Genomic DNA, 10,835 nt, shown 5'->3' on the forward strand with positions numbered 1-10,835 from the left:
CCAAATAGAAAGTTGTGATCTTTTGAACTTGAAAGGAAAATATGGAAATATAAGTGAAATTCTTAAACTAAATACATCATTTGTTCAATTATACATCTAAAGTGAATAATGATGTTTTAGGTGACAATATTGGGCAGCTTGGTAAACTACCATGCTCACATTTTGAAAATCAAAGATGCATACACTAGTGCTTGAATGTTGTATTCAACTTGAACAAATGTAAAATTGAGCATAATGATATAATGATATAGGTTATAATAGTTTCTGTAAATTAAAACTTTAAAGGCTTTAGACTGCCTCTAAACCAGCCCATTTTACATCTCAATATGTTTAAACCTTCCTTACACAAATAAAAGTTTTCTTTCAAATGTTTGATGCAAGCTTTACAAACTGGGACCTAAATGATAGTGGGGACTTTGAGTGAATAAAGTTTAACCATCAGGGGATTTCCAAATCAGTCTCCCAGGATATCAGCATTGACAATTATTGTTTAAACCCACCACCATCATATCTGCTAACTATAGATTATGTTAATGCAGAAACAGTAAAAATACAAACTATAATGATGTTGTTTTTAATCTCCACCCTATAGAGCAGTATAGACTAAAACCATCTTAATGCCCATAAAAGTTGTCGTGTGAAAATTTGGCCCAAAATATTATGCGGGTTTCAGAACGCATAAAGGACAGACAAACCATCAAACAAGTGAAAACAAATTATACATATAATTATATTTAGTATTACTAGTTAAAAAGTTAATGATAGCAAATGTCTAATTGCTATGAGCAGCAATATATTTTTGTATTATTACCTCTTTTGCAGTTTTTTGAGCTTGTGTCAAAGCTGCCTTATAATTGTCAAAAAACAAGCTTCACACAAAAGTTCACTTTTGCATTGTTATGGAACATAACTTTTAGGATGTACTCTTTGATAAATTGTAAGTCTGCTCCATGCAGTTACCTATTAAGATGAAAGCAAAAGGGTTTAACAATGGTAGATTCTGTAATTTTTTTTACCCAAATCGACCACGGAAAATGCACATTTAAATCTCCCAATTTTAACCGCTCTAGAACTATAAATAAGTAACTTTCATTATTTGCTGCTGTCAATTTTGTGCAAACAGGAGTAAAAATTCTCGATTGGAAACATTTGAAAAAGCTATTCTCTGAAGCATTAATTGGAGGAACTAAATCTCAAACTAGTTCTAACGTAATTTAACTTTTGGAAAAATTCTTACCATTTTCTTAAGTTTGTTAAATTGCAGTCAAACCAAGTGTCACATCACCCAAAAACTAAGGTGTTTGACTTTCAGCTGTTAAACTTTTGTCTTGGTTGTTTTCTTTAGTAAAAAATTTCTTAAGCTGTGGTGGCACGCTGCTTTCAGTAAATGCAAGCTGCTAACGAGGTTCTGTTTTAGCAAAACCTCATAGATGAGGTGTTTCAAAAATGTATTCTAAAGCCACTGCCATAATGCAACATGATTTTACAAAGCTTAAAGCTTGTTCCAGCCATTGTCCATCCATGACTGAATTTTTGCGAGTGATTTTTGCGAGTGATTTTTTTAAACGAACCTCTGTCCGCCACCGCAATTTTATTAAACTTATATCAGCAAAATGTATGATGTATGTATTAATAAAATACAGCCTAGAAAAGAACTCATACTAACATATAGCAATAGAAATAAATTAATGTAAATTGAATGGTCAATCTTATCAAAAAAATCTTTGCTCATTGGAGAAAGTAGGCCGTGAAAGGTAAATCCAATTTTGCCATAAATGAAATAGTCATAAAGCTGCAAAGTAATAAATACGGCTAACATTTTTCACACCCTGCATCATCTATTGTTGCAACATGTTTAGACACAATGAATGCCTGCAACTGTCATTCATTTGACATTCACAGATACACGGAGTTGACGTCATTAATCAAATTAATAAAACCTTGTTATGTCGGAACTACACTTCATAGTTTTAATAATAGATTGATCTTGTCAACTTTCATCAACTGATGGATCAATATCTTATCTTTACAATATTGATCTGGTCATGAACAGTTACTAAATTAAAATAAGCCTAAAATAAGAGTTTTAAAAAAGTTCGATTTTTTATGGCCATTAGATATTATCCTGTATAGATAGGTCATTGTCTCTGTAAAGTCTAACACTATTCACATGCAACGCTATTCACTTAAGAGTCAAGTAAGCACAGAGTCAGTGATGGGCACTAGGGTAGGGCCACAGACTAGGGTAGGGCCACACGTATCGTGTAATTTCAACTAATCTGGGAAATTCCGTTCGTAAGAAATTTCTGACCTGCCACACGGAGCTTCCCCACCACGAATTTGTACGAAACTAACTTTCAACTAGCCAATCAGAACGCGGTGATAAATTAAAGCTGATTCCGTGATTTTTTTCAGGATATGCGCCAAAGAAAACGACCTTCAACTTTTAACTAACCTTTTCAACCGACCAATCAAACAACGATTCGTAGGAATTTCTGACGTTTCGTCCAATTCAGGATTCGTTCATTGTGTGCAACCAATGATGGACGAATTCATCCAAATGTCAATTCGTCCGAATCGTTTCGTCCAAATTTCGCCGATTTCGTGAGAATTTTGTCTCGTATGGCCCTACCTTTAAGGCTCAATTTATAAATGAATCAAATTGAATCACTTACCTGGTATCTTTTACTTACTGTAAAGTTGAAATCACTCGACACATTCTACCTGTAAGAATTGAATTGAATCGATTCTTTACTCTCATCATAACGAGTTGGCTGGATTCTCTATTTTCCAATAAGCAAAAAAGACCCGAGTCAATGCTTGTACGTATTTATTATTACTATCTCAGTATCTTTATGATTAGTAATTTATTACTGCATTGATAGAAGATCCATCATAGTCAGTGATATCCTATTAATCCAATGAGTTAATCATATGTGCAGCTTAGTAATGCCAGCCATAAACATTTAACGATTTCATAAACCTCAATATCATTGAGTATGTTTTATACATCAATAATACCCAGAATTATTATTTATGTACCACATGGCGATATAGCAAAGCTTTAAGGTTTGCCCATGTACTAGCAGAAAGATTAGCTATGCTTTTTTGATTGTCATACAAATAAATGCAACTACAGTTTATTGAAGCATCATGCCTCTTCCTACACAATTGTCTAAATTTATCACTAAGGCCTCAATAGTAAGTTGAACCTAGTTCCTTGGTCTAGTTTTTCTCAGTTTTGTGGTTTGTTGGCAAAACTTCCTTTTGTTGGATAAGTAAATTGACTATTCTAGTGGTTTTACTAGTTTATTCAATATTTAGAAAATATATTTTGTCAACTTACATGTACTAACACTCATTTGTTTTTACACTATTATTATAATAATTGTATTATATATATGATGAAAAGTACGGATAAGACAAGCACTGACAATAATGGCACCTTTTTTTCAGTCGTAACGGTGCCCACAATAAACATATGCATGTACATTCATATACACATTTATTTATAGGTTTTATATATTTAATCAGGTATATAATTATAGTTTATTGAATATATATATATCTAAAATATATATAAATCTTTTAAGGGTAATAAGCGCCTGTCGCTCTGCTTTAATCGGTATTCTGTCATTTAGGTCAAGTTTGTGGGCGGTGGATTTAGCTTCTAATGTTATCGAGGCAGCGGCTATACATATATGTGTATGTATACTTATGTATAAACACATTCAACATCATTCATTTTGGCAATCCTATCCTTTAACAGTGTGAACATCAAATGGTAGACATAGTGGTATGTAATAATAAATGCAGTCTCAATGTGGCAATGCTTTCATTGGAAATAATTCAACAGACTGTTTCAATTAGCTACATGCAGTTTACCTACAATGCTTTCAATTTTCTTTCACCCACTCATAATTTTCATTAACTTCAATTTGCTTTCAGAACTCAAAAAATAGGGGGCCACATTCTGCTCAGCCAGTGGCACCCTTTGCCGTCAAAAAGCTAGGAAGGACATAGTAGGCCGCTTCAGAAACTGAAGAAGAGAGCCATTGCTTCTTCAGTGTGTGATATTGGCTAAGAGGGTGAATAACTTAAATACCACAAGTTGGCTGCTATACATAAAGGTAAACTTACCTGCATTATTTTGGTTGTTTGTATGTGTCAGCTGGTAAAAATTATTGTTTAGGTCGCAGTTGCTTTTGCTGCCATAACTGTAAGCTAAGTACAATGATGTGTTGGCTGATTTTATGTGATGTCACTTGAGCTTTGGTGATGATGCCAACCTGGTAACTAGTTTTTATAAAGGAAAAAGGTCAAGCTCTAGCGTTGTTCAATACACCTTTTAGACATCACTGAAAAGCTTTACACAGGTTCCTGGATAGAGTGTTCGAGTAAACACAAGAGGCAGATGCCAAAGCTGACTGAAGCCAAAGAGATTCCCCAATGCCCCAATGATAGATTAGGTATGTGATCTTATAAATTGAGAATGATCCAAGCAACTTTAGCAAAACTTATATTTTGTAAATGTAACCATCAAGCAAATTGAGAAACTGTTTTATGATATATGATAAAATAAAACTGTGACGATCAATTGTTATTTATTTTAAGCTTGTTGTGCATAAGATACTACCCAACAACGTTTCTGTAGGTGAGCAGCTTCTGTTTAGCACAAAACCTGAACAATTAAGCTAGCTACATAGCTGAAATGTGACAAATTGATAGAGTATTGATTCTGTTTTCAAAACTGAAATAAATGGATTCATTGGAAGTTAGGTTATCTAAATAATTGATAATTGAATTGTAGTGTTTTGGTGATTAAATTGAAATAAATTCATTATTATTAATTATTGATTATTGCCTGATCCATGATGCAAAAAAATTGACAACTAAATTGCTAACTTTTTAATGGGAATTGAATGGAATCGAGTCATTTTGTAAAACCTTCAAAAACATCTCTTAGCACAGTTGCCCGTAGAATAGCAACAGAGTGCCAGATATCATGGTTCTAATTGGCAAAGTAATATTCAGAGAGGTAACGACAGCTTCTTTTTGTAATCTGCAACAGGAACCATTTTCAGCAGTCGGTGTGAGCTGAAGTAAATAAACAATAAAGTTGATTTTATGAAACCGTTTTTCAATCGCCGAATGTTTTCACGAATAGTGATCTTCTACTTATAATTCTATACTGTATCAAGTATTATCTTTTTAATGGCTAGCATACATCTGAACTCTATGTTGAAATCTAATTTTAGACCATGACTAGCATTATCTTTGTTTGCTTTCTTTGAATAATCTTTAGAAACCTCTATTACCTCAAATGGTGACATCATTCATAGTCCATTTTGTGGTTGATTAACCTTTCATAGAATTTCGCTTTGAGTCATGAGCTTTGTTTACACAAAGTTAATCTGACAATGACTGGCAGAAAAATAGAGGCAGACATGCGTAGGGTGTCGAGTGTCATTAATAAAAATAGCAGTTAACTCAACCGAAGACAAGAACTTAAACCTCTAGCCTTGCCAAAGAACTAGTTTTAAACTATGCAGACTCATGGGAAAATTGCACAAGCTCATTGTCACTTATTTGTCTTTGCGATGGTGAAACAACATAAAAAAATTTGAAAGGTATGATTTAAAGCATTTCAACATACAAAGTCTCTGGATATACCAAATAGGATGAAACTAGCAAATTCAGTTAACCGCATCTTCAGAAACTACTTTAGTAATTAAGGCAGAAATATATTTAATCCCAATAGTTAAGTTCGTGGTGAAATACTAAAAGCACAAAGTGTGAAAAATGACATCAAAAACTCATAACGAGAAATATATATGACGAAGATATACAAAATATAAAATTAGACAATATTGTTTAAACAATTAACTAAAAATGTTAAATCAAAAAGCAAAAAACAAAATAAAAAGCAGAACTGCAGCAACAAAACTTTAGTTTTTTTAGAATTTCTTAACAGATGATGGCTTCAAAAGACAATACTGAGACCAACGACCTTTGTTACTAGCAATATGTGTTCAATCGCATAAGCAAAACAATATGAGTTGAAAGCTTAAATAATACCTGATAATTAGGATGTAGTAAGCTTTTATTATAAAGAACAGTAAATAAAATATAAATTAAGTCCTTTCAGTAGTTGCTTCTGAACCCTCTTCCACTTTGTTTGGTTGCTTTGCTAAAATCGTTTTGGTGCTCGATTTGTAACAAGGGAGTCTTTGAAAAAGAAGCTTTACATCCATCTAAATGTAAAAACACAGAACTTAAAAAAAGTAACATTGTGCAGAGAACAGATTGCGCAAAGCCCAAACAAGCACAGAAATTTCATCGTGCAAGAGAACATAACAACTAGAAAAACATACTATTCTGGCAGTCCTTATAATTCAGAGATGAAATTACATGCTATTGATTGGGAACCAAAATATCACCAGATGAAAGCAACAAAAAAAACATTTTTCATTCTTTTCCATTCTCTTCCATTAGATTTTATTCCACTCTGTTCTTTTCCGCTTTATTCTATTAGGTTCCTTTTTTATGTTTACCACACGCCATTAACTGTCAAACCTGCTTCTAGTGACTCTTTGCATTTTAATTTAACTTCAGGCGACTCTACTCCTTGCAAAGCTTATGTTACAAGGTCTCTGACAACACACTAATCACTGATTGCATGAAGGTTATAATAGTCCGTGATGAAATAATATCAAACCACCAGTTCCTGCTGGTTATGGCTAGTATTTATTGGGCAAGATGGCTGAAAGACCAGACAGCAAAAAATTAGTAAAAAGGAGTATCTCATAATTTTAAGAGAGTTCAGAAACTAAATAGTCAAGCGAGTGTTGAGCCAAATGAACATGATGGAGTGCGTAACGTTAGAAGGAGATGAATACTGAAATATGTACTTACCCTGAAGTATTTATTGAATATCAAATACACAATGGGGGTGCAAAATGCATTTGTACTGCTTAGGGCAGCCAAACACGCGTCTTCAATAAATGTTCCAAGTGTATTCTCTCTCCAACCAGCATCAGAGTTAGCGAATATGGCGAAGTAGAAATTCCTTGGCAACCATGCTATTAATGTGAGAAGTGCATCAACCGCCAGCATTATCTGCAGCTGTAATATTCAGTGATGATTAAGGTAGGTAATTATAAAAATCAATAAAATGCAAACATATTAGCTTGAATCACACTTTTTTGCTTTATCCCTTAGTTCAAATATAACATGGTAACATATTGATGTTGTATGTTGCATGGCATATATCTATCAAATCTTTAAAAAATGACAATGCCATGATTAAAAAATACTTGATCATTCTTTAGCCTTGTGATTCTCTTTCAGTTTTGAGTATTTTAGAGCGTACATGTAAATTGCTGCTAAAAGTTTTTGCAACGTTCACTGGAAATATCAGAGTTCCTAAAAAGTTACTTTAAACCTTCTACTTGATTTAAGAGACAAGTTTGCTGTAATATAAATAATTAAGGAATACCTTTTCTTGATTTTTTTCACTATAACATACCCATGTGATTACTGTTAATGCTAGAGATTATTTTTGTAGAGTTTTTGCGTAAGTACCCGATGTTCTTTATGTATGGTCTAACTCTTTGCATGATGAGCAAGATCTTCGTCACAAAATACATACAAGAGCTAAAAGGAATACTGTAAAATAGATAAAGTGACTACATGTTACTCCATGTACTTTAAAAAAACTAGCATTTGTAAAAGCTTGCTTAGGTTTGTAACAAACAAAGACTTTGTATCCTCATGAGTGTGGATGGCTAAAAAACATTCAGACGCAATGTTCCCATATCAATCATAAGCTATAATCTTACCAACTAAAACTATTTGATTCGTAAGATTTTTGACCACTTTAAACTGAGTGATTAGAAATATAATAGAAGGAATTCAGTGATTATAATATAATAATATATATAATTTAATAGACTAATTGTGCTGATGGGCATTTGATCATTGATGGTTACTCATGCATGTCACTAGAAATTGCGGAGTAGGATTGGGAATATTTTGGCACCCCAAAAACCTTGGCTCGCGAATGTATTTTTATTTTTAATTTTTCTAAACGCTCAAAGCTCTAACTATTTTAGTTTAGATAGCTTTATTTCTATGGCATTTAGTTTGTTTAAGTCTGAAGTTTTATGGCTAATCTTAAACAAATATTCGCTGGCATACAGAATGTTATTCACTTTAGTTTATAGATGTGAGCTCTGACCAACTTTTCAATGTGTCAGCTTTTTGAAGTTATTTATCATTATCTCATATTTCCTTTGGCAACTGAAATAGTCTACAAGAAATAAACGTGACAGGAAGTTTTTGCTATAATATAATAAGTCATTCTCACACTGAAAAATAAAAAAAAGACTCATTAATGTAAGCAAATTACCTTGTTAAAATATAGACAAATAGCTGCTCATTGCCCAATATTGTTTTATATATTTTAATTAGGATGTTGTAGAGTTTTGTCAAAGGTCATGCACCAGAATTTATTTACACATTAGGCTAGCACTATCTGATAGTTTTTACTATTATTTTGTTAACAAAAACCCAGTCTTTTTTATAGCCAAACCGAAAGTAATTTTAAATTATGAAATTGTTAGGCTTTCAATGCTTAGTGCAATAAGACAATTAGGGTTGCAATGACCAGCTACAATACAAAGAAGAATTGTTACTAGCAGCAGGATGTCTAGGCATGCGGCGAGTCTAAAACATGGTCAGCGCTCACTTATTTCAGAATAAAAATGATCTTTGCATATCTAAAAAATTAGCAGCTCTGTGATCATTTGCTAGATATATTTTACTAATCAAGAAGAACAGCACATGAGAGATGATTATGTAGGAAAAAGGTGAGAAAATGAGTAAGCAAAAGGTGTAGACATTTAAAATGCAGAAGTTAAATATAAAGTCAACCTTAAAACTTCAGTCAGGGGCGTAAATTGTCACAAAAATTCTAATGTCATACCAAATAATCATTTGTGTATAACTAAGTCAACATTTTCAATGAAGCATCTTATATGCCTTATATCTTGTATAACCATCTTATACAATCTTATGCATGTACTGTTACTATCTTATACATAGTAACAATACATGAAATTGTTCTCTACTTGTCAAAATCAATATGTACTAACTCTTTTATTTTTTTGTTTTTCACAAATGCTAGCAAGTATTTTTGTCAAAATCACTTTTCGTACCTTTTGAGGATAAACAAGATTAAGTCATACATCCTCTTAAATCTTCTGAGAAAATATTTTAATAGTGCGGATTTGTAAAGGACACAATTTGATGATGTTATGACATTTTTTTCACAAACGCTAGCAAAGTTTAAAAGTGAATCTTGTTCTACATTGAATAAGCAAAAATTTAAAACATTTGATTTGAAAACAAAAGTAAATTAAAATATACTAGTGATAGCTTCATACTCACCCTGAATATAGCTTTGCTGTGGGGATCCGTAGAATGCTCCCGTACAATATCGCTTCTTTTCCTTATACACAACTTGAAGGCGATGAGCGTGTAAGACAAGAGGATTATAACAGTGGGTATTGTGTGTTGGGCAGCATCCAACCATTGGTAATATTTCATATCAATGGTTAATCCTATTTCACAATAAGTGTTACCATTAGGATGCACCATCAGCGTGCTAGGAGCGACAGTCAGTGCTTCTGGAACAATAGCAATTAGCCAAATAACTGCGACTACTACACACTTTCCTGTTTTCCCATAACGAGTTGAACGCAATGGAACATAGAGTACTATTACTCTCTCCAAGCCGATAGCAGCTGTACTAAGTATGCTCGCTTTAGCGCCTACCAAAGACATGCCGATTGATAAAGTGCACCATGTCACAGATCCTTGAAATGGAAAATATAATATATTGTCTGTCATCATAGAGGTAGGAAAGAATGCTGCCATAACCATGTCAGCCACAGCTAAATTAATCAGCTGAATTCTTACTTCTTTGTTTATGTTTCTTCCAAAAGCTAAAGCGAAGATTGTCATTAGGTTTAAAGCCACGCCAGTTATAGTCGCCAAAATGAAGTATACCGCTACAAGTCCCGTGGTGTAAGAAGGGATATCAGTCCCCGTCCAGTTTCCCGTTCCATTCATTGTGAAGGCAGAAGTGATATGGCTAACTTCTAGAAAATAAAGTCAGTATGTGTTCAGTCAACCGATAGGTTTGTCACGCACCAACAGAAATCAATAAATCACTAATCTACTGACAATGCAATAAAAGAACATAAAAATGCAGCTTTACAGAATTCTTCTCTTTCTCTTCAGCTACTTTGTGTAAGAAGATGATATCTTTGATTTTTTTACAAATACTTGATGACTCGTCAGAAAATCTCTAACCCTCTTTGGCTCACAAAAGAGTTCTATTAAAGAACTCGAAATCTAGATGTGATTTCTTAACTGAACGCAGCATGGCAAGAAGATGCCTTGCTTGTTCTCAGATTTGTGACTTGATTCGATAGGTAACAAATGTGTGTGCCTGCACCAACTTTCTTACCACAAAAACACATCATACAATTGTTAGCCATAATCTACATTACAAGTTCCTTTATTTTTAACAAAATCTACCGAATTGATTATTCCTTGACATTAGCAGAAATTGGTATTACTGTTCTGAGATGTTGATTAACTTTGTTGCTTGGTTTCAAATTTGAATAGCATACAGTTGTACAATCAGATTTTTGAAAGATTGTGAGTAATGCGATTTGTTTCTGAAGTTTCAATGTACTTGTATATAAATAGCTGAGAAGCATTTAAATCACAAAAAACTTTGTGGAAAATTATGAGCCATTTAATCT

The 10,835-nt window shown here is 33.1% G+C and overlaps 1 protein-coding gene across 1 annotated transcript; it reads right to left on the reverse strand.

The window, feature by feature from the left end:
- Positions 1-5,793: 5,793 nt before the first annotated feature.
- On the reverse strand, positions 5,794-10,134 carry LOC137400969 (rhodopsin-like). Its single transcript, XM_068087307.1, has 3 exons — positions 9,451-10,134; positions 6,916-7,125; positions 5,794-6,254 (listed from the first exon to the last, which is right to left on the reverse strand). Exons 1-3 carry the CDS (start codon positions 10,132-10,134, stop codon positions 6,135-6,137), a joined length of 1,014 nt encoding a protein of 337 aa, XP_067943408.1. The 3' UTR covers positions 5,794-6,134.
- Between the last annotated feature and the right edge of the window lie 701 nt (positions 10,135-10,835).

Source organism: Watersipora subatra, chromosome 7 (genome assembly GCF_963576615.1).
Source record: "Watersipora subatra chromosome 7, tzWatSuba1.1, whole genome shotgun sequence".
Lineage (NCBI taxonomy): Eukaryota > Metazoa > Bryozoa > Gymnolaemata > Cheilostomatida > Watersiporidae > Watersipora > Watersipora subatra.